The sequence below is a fragment of the Anolis sagrei genome, chromosome 1, assembly GCF_037176765.1.
Source record: "Anolis sagrei isolate rAnoSag1 chromosome 1, rAnoSag1.mat, whole genome shotgun sequence".
NCBI classification, from domain to species: Eukaryota; Metazoa; Chordata; class Lepidosauria; order Squamata; family Dactyloidae; genus Anolis; species Anolis sagrei.
This window is the reverse complement of record NC_090021.1, coordinates 307096167-307115352: the sequence shown is the minus strand read 5'-3', so window position 1 is coordinate 307115352 and position 19186 is coordinate 307096167. Positions and strand designations below refer to the sequence as shown.

Sequence of the window (19186 nt, the reverse complement as noted above, 5' to 3'; positions counted from 1 at the left end):
TGTTTATGATTTCATCTCTCGTGTTTTAAATCTAATACCTTTAAAAATGGGCTTTTGCATTATAGCAATAAGAGCGTGCAACAAATGTTTGCATATCACAGTTTGATCAAACAGGAAGTAAATAACCATATTTCTGTCATAATAATACTTTTATTTCTTACCCGCCTCTCCTCACGGCTTGAGGTGGGTTACAAGATTGCTAATACACATAATCAAGACACATAATCATTTAAAACACTTGATAGAATACACATATTAAAACATATTTACATAAAATACATATTAAAACACACAAAACAAAAGTTAGACACACAGTGAAAGTTTTAAAATAGTCAGGATGGAGTTCATGTGAATTGGTGTGTCATAGACTCATTTGCAAACAGCTAAAAGGTATTACAGAGAATAATAGTCAGTGGGGAATCAGATTATAATTTTAGCACTTTTATTATAAGGTAAGACAAATTGCTAGTTCCTGACTATATCAAAAATGGAAAGGATGGATTTGTGAAATATATTATCAATATTGTCTAATACATGATGGCTTTCCAAGAGAAGCAAACAATGTTCTTCTTATGAAGAGCTTCTGTTAGTTGTTCATAAACTTGTCTTTGTCTGGATTTGGTCTGCGATGTTACCATTTGCTAATTGCTTTCTCTAGGTACCAATAGCCCAGCCCCTTCCCTAAAGATGAGGATTTTTTGGGGAACAACAGACTGATGCCAAGATTTTACCTGTTCTCCTTGCTCTATAATGTAGTTTGAATTGGATACTTAAAACAGCACCATGCATTAAATGCATTGTTTTGTTTGGTCCCCTGCTGCTTGAAGTTTCTTTACATTATATTTTGAAGGTGTTAATCCTATCAAAGCTAATAATTGTCCACTACAATTTAAACTCTGAAGTGCAAAGAATTTACAGATGAGCTTTGTTCTAGTTCTTTAAGATCACTGTCACTGTTCTGATCCCAGTAATTTGATGTGTTGGCCAGCCCTTAAATACTTCTCATTCCAAAGGGGAAAATGTGTAGGGTAGTCTTTTGGTATTGGACGACACTGTAAGCATATGTAGAGTAACTGAAGCATAGGGGATTTATTTTATTAGCATTCATATCAGACAAGGTTATCATTTTTTCCCCCTTGGAGTGGATGGATATCATAACAGGTAACCTCTTAACCACTTAATTGTATATGTTGTTTAAGTTTCATATTTCCATTTAAAATTAGATGTCCATGCCCCTTTTTGTATAAGCTGGAAAGAAATGCCTGCTTAGAAATGGAGCGAGGAGATGCGCTGATAGAACATTTAAAAGCTGTTGTGCTTCCAAGTGCCAAGAATCTGTCATGCAACTTTAAAACAAGTGTTGGGGGTAGGGTGGATTATGTTAGAAGCAGAACATCAACTGCTGTACTCCCAACATAAAAGGGGAAAGCACCAATCCACAGTCTCTAGGAATAAATGCATGGCACGCCTCAAATGCCATATTCTCTTAGCAGGCATCATGGTGTTATGACAGCTGAGATGTCCACATATTAAATTACAAATAGCCTGCCTGTCCTACTTGGGGAGTTATCTGAAGGGAAGAAGACTAGGTCTTTTTCATGGACAAATTGAAAAATTGTTTTTATAATCTTTGTGCTAGATATGCTGTTTATGTGGATTTCAACAAAACATTTAACAAGATCCCTATTATATTTTAATTAACAAACTGACTAAATATGGAATAGATAGAAACACCATCAGCTGAATCGTAATTGTTTGGAAAACTTTAGCCATAGAGTTGCCATCAGTGTCTGTGCTTCATACTGAAAGGAATTCTCAAGTGGAATGTTGCACTGGTTCAATACTCTGTAATATTTTTAATAAATATTATAAACTCTCCTATTATGCCAGCTCCACTGGGTGCCTATTAACTTCCAAGCACAATTCAAAGTGCTGGCTTTGGCCTATAAAGCCCTAAACGGTTCCAGCCCAGTTTACCTGTCTGAATGTACCTCCCTCTATGAACCTCCAAGGACCTTAAGATCACCTGGGAGGCCTTGCTCTCACTCCCACTGCCATCACAGGTGTGTTTGGTGTTTTCCAATATCTAGCATATATATGCTAATTGTATTTTATGCAGTGTTATTATATTGTATCGGCATTGAATAGTGCCTGTTGGTAGCTGTCCTGAGTCCCTCTTCGGAGGTTGAGAAGGACGGGATAGAAATGTTCCAAATTAAATAAATAAATCATTTAGATAATGGGGTTGAAGGAATTATCATCAAAATTGCATATGATACAAAATAAACTAGAATATTGGCCTGAAATTAATGAAATGAAATTCAACAGAGACAAATGTAAAATTTTACATCTAGGCCACAAAAACCAAAGACACTGGTATACAATGAGGATATTTGGTTATGCAGTACTACAAATGCAGATGAAAGGGACCTTGGAATTATTGTTGATTATAAATTGAACATGTTACTGTAGCAAAGAAGGCAAATACTATCTTACGGCCCTTCTACACTGCCATATAATCCAAAATATCAAGGCAGATAATCCACATTATCTGCTTTGAACTGGATTATCTTCGTCTGCAATGGCATATAATCCAGAATGAGAGTTTGAAGGAACTGGGCTCATTGACCTTGGAAAAAAGAAAATTGACTGTTGACATAATTAAACTCTTTAAATACCTCAAGGGCTGCCACAAAGAACAAGATGCAGCCTTGTTGCTGCTTCAGAGGGTAGAACTGGACAGGTAAAGGAACAAAAATTATGATTCTCCTGAGTCTGTGTGATTACGCCTAAGAAAAAACAGGATAGGATGTCAGATTATATCAACAAAAGGTTTTTCCATCCATCTAATAGCTCCTATTAGCCCCCGGTGGCGCAGCAGGTTAAAGTGCTGAGCTGCTGAACTTGCTGACCAAAAGGTTGGGGGTTCAAATCTGGGGAGCCAACCTTGAAGTTCAAAAACATGCAAATGTGGGTAGATCAATAGGTACTGCTTCTGTGGGAAGGTAATGGTGCTCCATTCAGTCATGCCAGCCACATGATCTTGGAGGCGTCTACAGACAATGCCGGCTCTTCATCTTAGAAATAGAGATGAATCATAGAATCAAAGAGTTGGAAGAGACCTCATGGGCCATCCAGTCCAACCCCCTGCAAAGAAGCAGGAATATTGCATTCAAATCACCCCTGACAGATGGCCATCCAGCCTCTGTTTAACAGCTTCCAAAGAAGGAGCCTCCACCACACTCCGGGGCAGAGAGTTCCACTGCTGAACGGCTCTCACAGTCAGAAAGTTCTTCCTCGTGTTCAGATGGAATCTCCTCTCTTGTAGTTTGAAGCCATTGTTCCGCGTCCTAGTCTCCAAGAAAGCAGAAAACAAGCTTGCTCCCTCCTCCTTGTGGCTTCCTCTCACATATTTATACATGGCTATCATATCTCCTCTCAGCCTTTTCTTCTTCAGGCTAAACATGCCCAGCTCCTTAAGCCGCTCCTCATAGTGCTTGTTCTCCAGACCCTTGATCATTTTAGTCGCCCTCCTCTGGACACATTCCAGCTTGTCAATATCTCTCTTGAATTGTGGTGCCCAGAATTGGACACAGTATTCCAGGTGTGGTATAACCAAAGCGGAATAGAGGGGTAGCATTACTTCCCTAGATCTAGACACTATGCTCCTACTGATGCAGGCCAAAATCCCATTGGCTTTTTTTGCCGCCACATCACATTGTTGGCTCATGTTTAACTTGTTGTCCACAAGGACTCCAAGATCTTTTTCATACATACTGCTCTCGAGCCAGGCGTTCCCCATTTTGTATCTTTGCATTTCGTTCTTCCTGTCAAAGATGAGCACCACCCCTTCAGAGTCGGACACTACTAGACTTAATGTCAAGGGGAAACCTTTACCTTTTTAATAGCTCCTATTTGAGCCCAAAGTATGGCAGCAGAAAAAAGTAAACAACACTCTAAAAATCGTTCTATGCTTAACTTGGATTGAACCATGCATAGGGGAACGTGAAAGCTTTCCTTGTCTTCAAAGTTCTGTGGCACTTCCCAAGTCTCCGCTAGCAGGTTTTGAAAGATAATCTACCTTTTGCATGAAGCAAATCTTAGTTTGTCCTTGTGAGATACCAGTTTTTTTCAGTTTCAGACATCATTGTCCCTTACATTTTAACTTATGTGATATAAATAGCATACTTCATTATAGGATAGGTTCAAAAATGCAGTGTAGAGAAACGTTGGCGCCTGCGGCTGTGGATTTTTGGCATACATATATAGTTTGACCATAGATTAAAGTGCATTCCAAAGCCTTAGTGAAAGTTAGGAGATAACTGTTTAGTTTAGAAGAGAGAAAAATTAAATCTAGCTCTGTTTCTGAATGTACACAGTGGGCTAGATAATTTTAAATCGCTTTTTAAAGACTGTAAGCCATCTTCATGTGGTATAGTAGCTCAGTAGTTTTGTACATGCACAGACACTGAAATCTCTCATACCTTATTTGATGACAGTTGATAGTTGAAAGAGAGCCCTGGTATTATAATTATTTTTCTGGAATTCTTATAGGGAACCCAGTAAACCGCAGTGGTATGAGATACTTTGATCTTGGCAACAATTGATGCTTTCTGAAGAACACCCAGTAAAAATGGAAAGGAACTGGTAAATGTAGTACTTGTTTTTCAAGTTTTAGGAGCATGGAACCTAGTGTGACCACTGATATGGAAATATACAGAAGCCTTCTCCAAACTGATGATCTCCAGATGTCCTCAAAATTCACATCCAAGAGCCATAATTGGTTTGAAGGAATTTTTTTATGGAGGATGAGATGAGCTTTGTTCTTCATGGATAGTTTGTACCCATGAGGACTTAGGTTCAATTATTGATGTGTTCCAAGTTGGTTTGTTCCACTGTAATGCAGATCCCCAAAACTTGGATTTTCCCTCAGGCGTGCCAGTATACCTCACTTTTATTTATTACTACCCAGCATTGCCTGGGTTATTTGAAAAAAAATCTTTTTTATTTTACAAAATGCACAAGGTTGTGGGTGAACTACAGCTCACATCATGCCAGGTTAACCCCCTGAAGCTCCTTCAGTACTTAGTTTGTCATGTTGGGCAAGTTTGCTCTAGATGCATCATCAGTTGGGATCAGTGTGCTCTCTGACTGCAGGATAAACTACAGCTCTCACTGTGGTGAATCAGTCCCTTCAAATCCCTACAGTAGGTTCAGTTGGTTATGGGGGTTCTGTGTGTTAAGTTTGGTCCTGGTTTATTGTTGGTAGTAGTCACAGTGTCTCCATATGTAGGTGAACTACAACTTCCAAACTCAAGGTCAATCTCTCCCAAACCCCTCCAGTAATCAAATTTGGGCTTATCCAGTCTGCGTGCCAAATTTGGTCCAGATCCCTCGGCTGGATGTAGGTGAATTCCATCTCCCCCAAATCAAGGTGAATTTTCCATCAAAGACCTTGAGTATTTTTTGATGGTCATTGGGGCTTGTGTGCCAAGTTTGGTCCAATTCTCTTTTTGGTGCGATTCAGAGTGCTATTTGATTGCAGGTGAACTATAAATCCCAGTACCTACAACTCCTATAAATCAAGGTGAATTCCTCCCAAACCTCTCCAGTATTTTTGTTGGCCGTGGGAGCTCTGCATGCCAAAGGTGGTCCAGGTACATTGTCGGTGGGGGTCACAAAGCTCTGTCTTGATGCATGGTGTAATACAGCTTCCATCATGCTGAGTCAGTTCCCCAAAACCCCTCTAGTATGTTCAGTTACTTATCAATTCCTCTCTGCTGTGTGCCATAGGAAAAAGTAGGAAAAGGTTCTAAGGAAAAGTGAGCAGGGTCATGCAAACTCCACACCAATGGAAAGAGAAAGAAACACTGGGGTGCCTGTGTTGGAGCTAAAACAGAAAATCTAGGATGAAATTGTCCCTGTATGAAAGTCTTCACTTGGGTGTTGGGCAGTATGGTGGAGGACACTGGCAGGGCTCTTGGACATGTTCATGCTGCCCACTACAATCTGCAATGTCATTGGAGGAGGGCCATTGGTGTCTCCTGAGTGGCTATAGCTGTTTGTGGAGGCAGGAGCTTGTCTGTGTAAGTGGATACTCCAGCCACATACACACACACATTTTCACTTTTATTATGTGTATAGATTTAACCATTTACTGCACTTATATCCTGCCTTTCTCACTCCGAAGGGGACTCAGGCCGGTTCTCAAAAAGGCACAATTTGATGCCTCATATACATACATAGGTTAAAAAGCAAAATATACATTAAAAAACCAAATAATTAAAAACATTAATCTAAAAATGGTTCATACCATTTTAGTGGCATTAGGAGTAACATGTGGATAACTGAATTGACTGTGATTGCCAACATCTTTATAGACTTGGATGCACTGAATAGAATTGCATGAGATTTGAAAAAAAAATCAATACATTTTCCTCAGTCTTTCATAAAACCCAAACCCAATATTCATCTAATGAAGACTGGTAGCGAGAGTTTCAAGAGAGATAAAAGAAAGAACTTTTTTCAAACATTGCAAATCTAAAGGATGGGATTAGTTATAAGATTTGGCAGTTTTTGAAAAAAGAATTGAACAAATGTATGGAAGGTAATGCATAATGTGAGGAGTTGCCATTGTTTGTGTATTTATGTACCAACTTTCTGAAACTCATCGGGGCAGTGTGCAAAACAAATAATAAAAGGTTATAAAACAATACAAAACAGCATTATCCATTTTTAAATGATCTTACAAGTTCTGTTTCTGAACACAGAAAAGTTGGCATTTAATCACCACTTCAAGTGGAGTGCATCCAAATGATTGATTTTCCATTCCTTTATTATAGTTATTTTTGTATTTGGTCTTCTATACAGGCAAAACTAAATATTGCATGTTTCTTTGTAAAACATACATAAGTGTAATGAAACATTACAGATATCTTTAAAAAACAACCTCCATGGGTGGCACGAAGCTTCTCCAACCTAAGGATGCGTTATTTCTAAGCTGAAGCTTCTGTCCTCTGCTTCAAACACAGAATTCTAATGGAAGTCTAGACAGCATCAACATTGCCTTTTCTGCCAGTTCTTTGTTTCTGTTGCTTATGAGAATAAAAAAAAATTAAAGAAAGATGGAATAAGTGCACAATTTCTTTTGATCAATACCACTGGGAGTTCTCTATGTGGAAGTACCACATGGGGGTTCCCCACCCTCATGAAGTTCAATATGCATATCTTCCTGCTGAAACACATAATTCTGATAAATCCTTGTACATCTCCATCCCTTTATTGGCATGTCTAGGCAGTTTCATGGCCAGAGTGACATGGCCAGTAGACCAGGGTTTTATTCACTACCAGGCAAGTAGCCGGGGGGGGGGGGGGGCTTGAGGGGCTTCAGCCCCCCCCCCCCCCCGAAATTCTCATGGTGGTTCGCGAAAAGGCCTTACTAGTACATTATTTAAACAGTTATGTTTATTCATATCATGATCTGATCACCATGCTCAATATATCCCATATGCATGGGGGCATTGGGGTAACGATACAAAAGGTTTGCTAGGGTACACCCTCTTTCACTCATACTCAGCTCCCCCCCCCCCAATCAAACTCAACCCCTGCCGAATCAAAATCCTGGCTACGGGCCTGTTCACTACCATCCTATTAGATGGACAACCAGTAAAGATTGAGGTATTGTAGGCCTATAAGTAATATCTACATTCCCCTATAATGTTCTATCCAGTACTTCTGCATTTTTCTAAAGATCCCAGTCGCTGAAAACAGGCAGTTGTTCAATATCCACAGCTTTCATTTCCTCCTCACAATTCAGCAAATACATGAAAACACTACATGAAAATATCCAGACTTAGAGATATTCTCAGTGTGGTGCCAGGCATCTGGTATTTTGAGTTCCAAAGGTTTGTGTTGCTTCTACATAGGAAGTACAAAGAAAGAGAGAAAGTACTCTCTGTGGCTGTTTTACTTGCTCAGAAGGACAAAGAGACTCTTAATTTAAGCCCTTTTTCTAGAAGAAATTTGCATGCTGGATGTGTTCGCATATTTTCTTAGGCTAGCATTTGGAATCTGTAGTTGCTCCAGTATGTAATACTCTGGGAGGGTTTTAAAAAGAAAGAATATCATGCACACAGTTGTAGGAGCCACTAAGCTGCCTTGTTTTCCAATTAATGAGGTCAGAGATGAAAAGTAAATGGGATGGTACCAAAAAGAGTATCTTGCTTGATCGCAAAGTAGAGAAGTGAGTATAGATAATCCTCAAGTTACAAACAATATAGGTTTTGTACATTTGTACTTAAATTGGATTTGTTTGTAAGTCGGGACAGGTACATTTTTAATTGTAACTCCATCCGTATGTTTGTTTGTGTGTGTGCGTAAATATAAATGAAGTCATACACACACACACACATGCACACGCATGCATGCTTTGGCTAGCATAGGGAAGCGTTAACACTCCTGTGGTGTTTGTTTTGCTGTATGCTCCCCTGTTCAAAAGATTTCACCTCAGTTTCTGTCCCTGTGATAATTGGATTTTCAAAAATGTGGCTTATTGTGGAAATAAGGATTGGTGAGAAAGCTTCAGCGGAGACATCTTTTCCCCCATGATAACTCTTTCAGAAGTGAATTTCCCTTCCTAGGAGTAAATTTCACACCCTGCCTGTTGTCCCACCCCATTTGTAACTATGAAGCATTTAAAGATTAAGGTGTTTAAGATCTAGTCAGGGGGTGCTGTGGTTTTTAACTTTGAATATGTTTTTATGAATTGTGTCTGAATTTTTAGTGCTGTTTGTGTTTAATTCTGTTTTAATATTTGTATATTTGTATATTTTAAATTGTATACTGTACTAATGTTTTATGTCAAGCCACAAAGTGGGATATAAATATGTATTATTATTATTATTATTGTTATTATTATTATTATATTATTAATGAGTCATTTGTGAGTTGGATGTTTGTAGCAGTAATGTTGTAATGTTTGTAATTGCCTGTATTTCCAGAACTTGCCAAAGCTATTGCTCACCTAACTGACTTAAAATGCAAAGTTTGTGCATAATACTCTTCCACTCCCTTTCCATAATTACTCTTAGGAATCCTGCAAAAGCATTACTTATAAAAGCAGCAGTAATTGATACCTTGAGCCTACCTTTCCTATTTGCCTGCCACTTTTACTTTCAGAAAAGCATGTGCAACATGTAGTCCTCCAGATGTTGGCTTTAAACACCAGTCATCTCTCACCATAGGCTAAATGGTCTAAGCCTAGTGGAAATTGTAGTCCAGTAACATGTGGAGGATTGCACATTCCACATCCATACTCAGAGACAATAACAGCTCATCCTTTTAACTGGTGATGCCAACTACTGAACTTGGAATCTTCTGTAAATAAAGCACATGTTTTGCTGCTGAGCTGTAGTCCTTGTCCTTCAAAGGAGGAAGAACAAGACCTTATTTGACTCTGAATAGCAAATATAGGCCTTGAAATAGTTATACAGTAAATGCCACTTTTTGCAAATGAACTTGTTGGAGGAAGGAACAGAATATCTGTTTTTAATCTGTAAAATATTGGCTGTCAAGAATACAAAGGTTCATATCCCAAAGTCTGGAAGTTTACTTTTAATTACAAGTATAATGGCATGCAGATGTTGTGACATAAGTCCCAGAGCATCCTCCCACCACTGCTTAGTTATGGATGACTTCAACATGTTATTATTTTAATTATACTTTCAAACAATTTTCTCATTTCTGCTTTAGGACTTCTCTGAGGCCTTGCACGTGGCATTATTTCATAAACACTAGGGGCTCCCATTACTTGCCATTGCTTATGAATTCAGGATCAGCAAGCACTGGTGTAATTGGAATAGTGCCACCAAGTACAGGCCCATAGTCATGAAGCTCCAGTCAGTGGTGCTGAAAGGATGCTTCCACCACTGCAAATCCAGCAAGGACTGTTGGCTGAACCCAGTCGCAACAGTGCTAATTAGGGTTTTAGGGACACGTGCATGGGCATGCACACCCACATTTGTCTGGTTTCTCTTGGAAGAGAAAGATGCTAGTATCATGTAACTGCCAGCAACTTAACGCTGTAAAGCTTAAGAAATGCTGCCACTTTTCTCCTTCCATCCTCTGCAGTCCAAATTAGGAAAAGTTATATATCTAGGCAGAACATTGTTAGGTCTTTCATTTTTGCAGTAATTCCAGGAAAAGTAGGACATTTTTTCTTAAGTAAAATGAATTTTAGATGCTTCTTTTTATACTTATAAAGACAGTGCATTATTAGGTACAATATTCATATTTATATATGTGCACACAACTTTTGTTTAGTTCTCGTTCCATTGTTAAGCCCTGGATTAAATTGTAGTCCAAACGCACTCTGGAAAAATGCAAGCAGGTTGTAAAATTGAGGACAGCATACTCTTTAAAATGGCATGTTTAGTAGTAACATGAAGGAGAATTTGAAGGAAATTAGTATTTCATGAGTCTCCCAGGATTTGGCAGACACCACACGTAATAAAAAATGTATGGTGGGTTTCAGGTTCACACTGTTGGGAAGTCTGATGGCAGAGGGAAGAAAATTAGTTGGAATTTAATTTCCTTCTCTATTTCAGTTCATAGCTACATTTTCTGGAAGACAGGCCCTAACTTTGAATCTAAGCTCCAAAATCCCCCTCATCAGTGAGAGAACAGGTGATTTAATGGGCATATGGTTAAACAGGGTGGGTAAATGCACCAGGGCCACGTATCCAAGGGATATGTCTAAGAAGAAAGGGTAGAGCTTGATGGACTTCTGAAATGGAAGAGCACACAGAATGGATAAAAATAAACTACTTTCCATTTTATTATTTATTATTTTAAACTGATATTTAAAATTATATATACCTTGAATGACAGAAAATGTTTATACATACAGAGAGAAGCACTTAAAAGCTACCTTTTCCTGTCAACTATTGTTCCTTTTCCAACTGACAGTAAAACAGTTATTTTGTACTGAATTTCACAGCAAACCATGACATATTTGTTTTTTAAAAATTCTGAGATGGACGAAGAGCTATAAAAGGGAGCTTGTGAGCTGTATGTTACAGTGGAATTTAATATATCCACCCAATCATAGACATTGAAGTAGTCTTCGTGGCCAGATAGTAGATTCCTTTCAATTTCTTTAAAGAACCTGCTTAATATTTGCACTATGCTGAATGTGTATGTGTGGTTGAAGTAGGTAGAACTGGACCATATTGTCAGATCCAGGGCTCTGCCCATCCTCTCCCCTTGTCAATGAGAGAGCAGGTGATGAAGGTATCATGGTAGCGGAAGGAAACACCATTTTATTTCTGTTGTGATGATGAAAGAATAATACATGTAAATTGCAGGAATCCATATCCTCAAAAGTTTTTTTCCCCCAAAGACCAGTATTTGAATTTTTTCCTGTTAACATAATCAGGTATGTAGAAAGGGTTTAAAAGTATGGAATAGCATTTAAGAGTAGTAAGAAGAGAACTGTGTGGCACAACTGAAGTAATACAATAAGGATGTCTACGGGCTTCTTTGCATTACCTAAAGTCACTCCTTGATGTATTTTGGACCCACCATCCCCCTTTGCTTGCAGTTGTTAGCATAGGGAAAAGGGAATGGATTGGGCTCATGGTGTCATTGCCGCTGCTGAGGTCCAGGAAAAGTCCTGACCATTGTGTGCACCCTGTGCTGACATCAGTAGATGTGTTCCTATAACCAGGGAGAAGGAGTGGGGATCACCTTATTTCTTCTCCTGGTCATGTAGACATCTCTGCTGATGTCAATATGGAGTGCGTAAGAGCTGTCCCAGAGCTCTGAGGCTGTCCAGCAACAAGGAAGGGAAGGTGACAGTCAAGGCAGGCCTAAATCAGTTTCGGCCCAGCTGGATCATGTAGCTGGACCAGCTGGACCACCCCACTGCCATCATGCATTGGCACAGTTTATAGATGCCTTTGAGATCTCCAGAACCAGTAGAGAGAATTTCTACTCCAGACTGATTTCAGAATAATTGGCGACTGGTAGACAACCCTTAAGCCACTCTCTTCAAAATCAGTAAGCCTGGATTTTAAAATTTCCTTATGGCACTTCCATGGGCCCCCTTTCTGCCGGACAGTTTTGAGATGTGCTTTGAGATAGGGTGATCCAAGGAAATGAATGCCTGTTACATTTATTGTTTAAGGATGAGTGTAATCAAGACATGTCCCACTCACAGGAAACATACCCTAATCTCAGGGAGATACCATGATAAACTAATTTAGAAGTGGGACCTGTATCCTGGAGTCATCAACTTGTTAGTGTACTTTTATCACATAAAGTATATTTTATATATTGTTAGGATTGAGGCATCTTAATCACTGACAGCGTATGCTAATCACGATATATTTCTGCTATTTCAGAACTTTAGCACTTTCTAACTTTGCTACTATAGTTGGTATTGTTTCCAGATGTGAATTGCTGGTTGTTAGCAAAACTTAGCTCACTGCCAGATAGTTCTGGGCTCAGATCCACCTTGTATTTTGGCACTGCAAGAACAATTAGGTACGCTGTTGCTCATAGAAACTTCCAAAGTAAACTGGCCTTTATGTGAATAGCCTCTAATGGAATAATTTTATTCTTTGCCTTCATGAATAAGGCTCATTTGTTTAGTATAGAATTGTGGCATTTCTGATGTTTTATTCATGTGACTTCTGCATTCATATTAAAGGTTGTATAATGGAACTCCTATTTTGTCTTTTTTATATCCTTCCTTTCCCCCCAGAATTGAGTGCTCATAAATAAAAATCAGATACCATATAAAGAAAAGCATGCACAATATTATAATCTATATGGTATAGAAAGTGTCAGCGCTTGAGGTAGACTTTTGTACTATTCCAGGTGTCAATTGTATACACATCATTGATATCTGTCATAATCAGCTCTAAGAAATGCTGGCTCTTATCATTGGGAGGCCTCAAATAGGAAAGCTTGTACTTTAGAGTTAAGTACCACTTATTGGTGTACTGCATGATCTGTCATCATGGAAGGAGAGAGGAGAGCTTTTTAAGTGCTCTCATCCAGGGCTTGTGGATTTTGTAATGAATATATATGGAGCTCCTTTTTTACTGTTTGCACAGTCAGCATGTCTAGACCATGCATCGCTTTTCAAATGTCCACTATCACCTTTCTCTTTGGTTTCTCAGAATCATTGCTGTGTATTTAAAATAGGCAGCTACCTACATACTAATTTTACTTATGTCAGTAACTCATTCATGCATTCAGTGTTTTGCATTAGAAATAGAAAAAAGTCCTTTGCCACATGAAAGACTAGTAAATTTCTTACTGTTAGAGTTTTCATGTTCTATAGTCCAATTCATTTGACAAAGTCTACTGTAGGCTATAAGGTTTCTTTGTTTGTTTGTTGTTATACACTATGTCTATGGGGGGTTTGGGTTTTTTCCCCCCTGGATTTTGAAGCTAAAACTTCAAAGAAATTAGCCTGATAATCCTGAAAAGACCTATTGAATTGTTGTACAAGGGAAAGTGAATGCATGCTTCATTAATAGATTTACACAGATAATGGTAAAAGTAAACTCTGGAAATAATGCAGCACGAATCATTATATCACAAACGTTTGAAACTGAAAGTCTTGATGTCCCACTGTTAAAAAACAGATGTCTGATTTGGAAGCCCTGTTATACAAAGTGATGGAGGAAGGGGGCGTGGGGAACCTTATTATCCTTTACAGGTGGTTACTTTGGATTTTAACTCCAGTGCTCTCCAGTGAAATTACTTTGTCTTCAAAGGGCTTGCTGAGATGTAAAGCAAACACTGATGCTGCAGGCTCCCTCATTTGCTTGTTTGCAGGACAGGATTTGATATATGTGTTGCTTTGATGTATATGGCACTTTATATCTCACAGCACATGAGTTCAGAGCAACTACATTTGTTTTTCTTGAATCTTGGTTCTCCACATGGGATGTTTTCATTACTGTTGGTTGCTTAAAAGGAGGGAAGGCGTACCAGTTACTCCATATACCATCTCTATTAACAGAATGCTTATTCAGATAACATTTTGTTTTTGTTCATTTCTACTTTTTGATGGATTATCTTTTTGTGCAGGAGACTGATTGCTGCTTCTAGGAGCTACCCCTTTGTGTCATGAGGCATACTCCAAAATGTCTCAGATACAGTCATCAGTTATCTTTTGACATATTCAGTGAGCATGAATGAAACTCTCTTCAGGCAAATGTACCCTGAATAATGCTGCATACTAGTGATTTCACATCATAGCACATTTGCCTATAAACAGAACATGAATAGCTGCAAGGATAATCTGACTGATGAGTGGTCAAATTGCTACAGTGCTGTCCAGATCTCAGTCCCTCTGTGTCAAGACAGCTCAGAAACTCACATTTAGGGATTGAAAAGACAGCAAATATGCAGCTAACCAAGTGAAACAAAATAGGAGTGTGTGTTTGCTTTCTTTTAAAAAAACTTTCATGAAAAGAATTAAAACAATATAGTATCAGCATACAATGACTAATGCAGTAGCTTAGAAACATAACAAACACAGTCTATTGGAAGCAGATCCATCTTGCTCAGGCTGAACAATGCATAGTCCATGGGTAGCATTTGATCCTTCAAATCTCTATGTTCTTAGGAGCCCCCCCCCCCCCTCAATAAATTACACATCCGCACTAGCCACTGATGTGTATGAATGGTTCCTTGCTTGTAATTCCACCCCTGTCATAGCTGGTCTGTTTTAAGCAACAAGGGGTATTTTTAAGAAACCAGAAGCAACCATTTTCAGGGGAATCGAGAGAGGAAAAAAGTAGACCCCAGCCACTTGAAAGCTTCCCACCCTAATTTAGTTTAGTGACCTGCATAGTATTCTTCCCAGGTGTCATCCAGTAGTCCACAAATGTTGTACTGGTATTTACTGATACAGACATATGAATATAAGCAACAGTTTTTAAAGCATCATTTTATATTAGGTATTGTTTATTAGGGATGTATCTTTCAGTACTTTGTCAATTACCTTGGACATGTCCATTAGAGTGGTTCCCAAATTTTAATCCTCCAGGTGTTTGGATTTTAGTTCCCAGAAACCCCAGTCAGTTCGACCAACACTCAGGCATTCTGGGAGATGGAGTCCAAGACACCTGGAGGACCAGTTCTTGGGAACCACTATATTAGGGCTTTTTGCCACATCCAAGACCAATACTCAGCAATTTTATTATTCTGTTTCCTAATTGATCTAATCTAGCCATTTCTGATTAGGATGCTGAATGCGGAGCAGCAATTAAACGTTTATGATTCAGTGCTTCATTCTTATTTACAAATAATGGCAATAAACCTCTGGTCGGTACTCGACCCTGTATTTGTCCTCTGTGATATTTTATTCCAATTTTCCCTTAATCAAAGCAAAAGTGAATTTCAGTACAGGGAATTTCCATACATCATCATTTTGATTCACATCATCTCCATTATGGTCTAAGCTTTCCCATAGCAACTAATTCTGTTAATAATGTATAAAACTTAGAAGACAATTTGGAATCAGGATGGGCCACATACTTTAGTCACTGTTTCAGCATCAAACTTGATTTGGATTTGGATCTTATAAAGGGATGATTAGTTTTACAGACTCCCTCCTGCCAGTCCCTTTTGAAAAACAAGGAGAAGAATAACACTAGATAGAAAGGTCAGAGATTGGCATCAACCTTCCGTGTCCTCTTTTTCACATTTCATGACACATAGACAGGAAGGGATTTTAATACTTCTTAATCCTTATGAGAAGTCTAGGATTTAAATTTTTTCCTTTGAATAATGCTCTTTCCTCTTTTCTTCCTTCCATTAATCCAGGGGGGATTCTTCCTTCAATTTATAATGCGTATAAGTTGTCTTAATTGAAATGAATTCCTCTATAAAACCCACAGGAAGTTTGCCTTTTACCTAATTCTTTTACCTACATTTAGATCAAAGTGAAATTTCTTTGGTTTGTCTGCATATTTTTTCAGCTTTGTATTGTCGAAGGCTTTCATGGCTGGAATCACTAGGTTCTTGTGGGTTTTTTCGGGCTATAGGGCCATGTTCTAGAGGCATTTCTCCTGACGTTTCGTCTGCATCTATGGCAAGCATCCTCAGAGGTAGTGAGGTCTGTTGGAATTAGGACAGCTTTGTTTGGGATATTAACATTATGATACTTAACAAAGAATTGCTTTGTATCCACAGCAGTTTCTTTACAGAGCCTGTCTATTAAATGGTATATTAATACAATATACATGTGCTTTTTTAACTGCAAGTGGACTTTGACTTATGGTGCCCTTTCAATGAGAGACCAAGTTACCCTGTATTCATCAGTCCTGCTTGGGACTCACAGACCCACTGCCATGACTTTTATGACTAATTCCATCCATTTCTCATGCAGTCTCCCTCTTTTCTCACTGCCTGCTACCTTACCAAGCATTATTGTCTTTTCTAGTGAGTCATGTCTTCTCATGATATGGCCAAAGTATGACAGTCCAGATTTAGTTATATTCCAGGGAGAGTTTAGGGTTGATTTTCTCTATTTGTCTTTTTAGCATTCCTATGTTATTTGTCATGCTGGTTACATGACCTAAGAGGTGTCTACAGACAACACCAGCTCTTTGGCTTAGAAATGGAGATGAGTATCACCCCAAAGAGTTGGACACGACTAGACTTAATGTCAAGGGGAAACCTTTACCTTTTTATGTTATTGGTACAACCCTTTCCCAACACTACATTCAAATGAATTGATTTTCTTCCTTTCTGCTTTCTTATTCTCCAGCTTTCATCACCATACATAGAAACTGGAAGTAAGATGGCATGGATAATCGTAATTTTAGTATTCAGTAATATATCTATGTATGTCAGGATCTTGTTCAATTTGATCAAAACTGCATTATAAGTCCAGGTGTTCTTTTAAGTTATTGACTGAACTGAGAAAAGTCTTGAACTATTTCAGCATTTTCATCATCTACTTTGAAGTTATATAACTCATATGTGGTCATTATTTTGGTTTTCTTAATGTTCAGAAATAGAGAAAAGCACCACCCCCCAGAGTCTGACATGACTAGATTTAATGAACTCGTTTTTATATAGCCAGCATCCACTTCCTCAAGCTATTAATATTAATGTTGATATCACAAATGTTTTAAAAAGAATATGATGAAAACTGTATTTTTTTCTTTTCAGGTAAACAGCGCATACAGCAGTTGGCTGAGAATACCAGATACTTTCGTAGGCGGCTTAAGGAATTGGGCTTCATCATCTATGGAAATGAAGACTCTCCTGTTGTACCTTTAATGCTGTATATGCCAGCAAAAATTGGGTAAGTTGTAAGGAGTTGAAGTATTTCATTTTGGAATTTGGAAGCTAATGCTCAAGAAGCTTGATTCTAACTCAAGAGCACATTATGTTTGCCTTTTCACATTTACATGAAATTACAAAACATTAACGTTTTCTGAACTGTACGGTCTTCCACTCAGATAATTCTGTGTGTGTGTGTGTGTGTGTGTGTGTGATTCCTGGTAAGTGAGCTCCCAAGCTGAAACTGCTGTGTTCTATCAAAGAGACTTTCAAGTTACAAATCCACTTAGAAGCAGCCCGCTAAAAGATCAGTCCCTGCCAAATATAATCTTTCAGCTTTGTGAGAATTTAATACAGTGAAACTTTTTTAGGAAGACCACCTCAGATCTGAACAAAAGCGCCCTTTATGTGCAGTCATTCTCCTTCTAAGGCAAAGCAGTCAAACAGTGGCCTCCCAGGCATTTTTCACCAAAGGCTGTCTTGCATTAGTTAATATAGACCTTAAGTTGGTGCTGCTTCTTTAATAATCGTGTCTTGCTTCTTTTGTAGTGCATTTGGACGAGAGATGTTGAAACGGCACATAGGTGTCGTTGTTGTCGGTTTTCCTGCCACACCAATCATTGAATCCAGAGCCAGAATCTGTCTGTCTGCAATTCATACCAAAGAGATACTTGATATTGTAAGTAATGAAGTTTAGCCTTGTGTTTTTAGAAGAACAACACAATGATTGCTCTTACTCGTCACAGCCGTTAATTATATAAAAAAGAGAGAGAATCACAGAGAGAAAGTGATTGCACTTCTGGGCATATTTTTTGTCTTTAAGTCACGTCACTGCACTCTGTTGTGTTGTTGCCATGCTGTCATGTTGTTGCCATGCTTTATTGCAACTGTCAAAGAATCTTCCATATTCAGAAGTGGTTGGTTTTACTTTGTAAGTTTGAGCGGGCAGTTCTCAGTTCCAGTAGGGACTGCTGTATTTCTGAGTGAATCCATCACTATAAGGGATGCTGAATCCTAAATTATCATCACCAATTTTTTTCAAAGCATTTGTTCATTTCATCAAAGTGCTGGCTAAGATGAGAGAAACTGTATGAAGACATTTTAGACAACATTTGTGCATTTCTTAATCTAATGAAGTACTTGCCAAACTTATTTGAACAAGTCTCTAGCAGAGAAAACCCTGCCTGTCTTTAGGCACTGCTTAAAATTCTATACTTTTTCGGTTTGACTTAGAGGTTTGTGAAAGTTTTAAAATTCTTCTATATATTAGAATTCAGATGTTCTATAAGTTTTCCAGATTTTTAAAAAGTTTTATATGTAACTTTTGTATAAATTTGTGTATATAGCACTATCATTGTGCAGGGATACTAATGGTGCTAGAAAGAATCAGCAAAGAGAACAAAATTTCAGCAGCTTAATGTATACAATATAAAACAAGATGGGTGTCTTTTGAAGATTATCTTCGTAGAAGGATGGGCTTTCTCAACCCCATAGGGGACTTAAGTCGGCATTCAATGCCATGTAAACATACATACATAATAAAATAAATATATTAAGGCAATCATTAAAAACATATCAAAACCTTAAAACATTTATTAAAATCACGTTATCCAAAATCATAATCCGTGGCCATTTCAAATTGTCATTGCACTATTCCATAATTCTCTAGTGGGTTACTAACTAGATACTTCTAATTAAGCTACTAAAAAGAATTGTATTGCAGCAGGACTGGTGAAGTAATTGCACAGATTTGGCATTAAAGGTTGAGCATCCTTTATCTGGAAATCCAAAATATTATAAAATTTGAAACTGTCCCCATGAGTGGCTGAAATAGTGACACCTTTGTACACGAACTTTATTTTATGTGCAATAG

The 19186-nt window shown here is 38.3% G+C and overlaps 1 protein-coding gene across 2 annotated transcripts in view; it reads left to right on the top strand.

The window, feature by feature from the left end:
- SPTLC2 (serine palmitoyltransferase long chain base subunit 2) overlaps positions 1-19186 on the top strand; it is a 70068-nt gene that overhangs the window by 45027 nt on the left and 5855 nt on the right. For both annotated transcript variants that reach the window (XM_060757781.2, XM_060757788.2), the window contains 2 exons: positions 17200-17335; positions 17863-17992. In XM_060757781.2, the coding sequence (XP_060613764.1) occupies positions 17200-17335; positions 17863-17992 (266 nt within the window). The remainder of the gene's footprint in view (positions 1-17199; positions 17336-17862; positions 17993-19186) is intronic.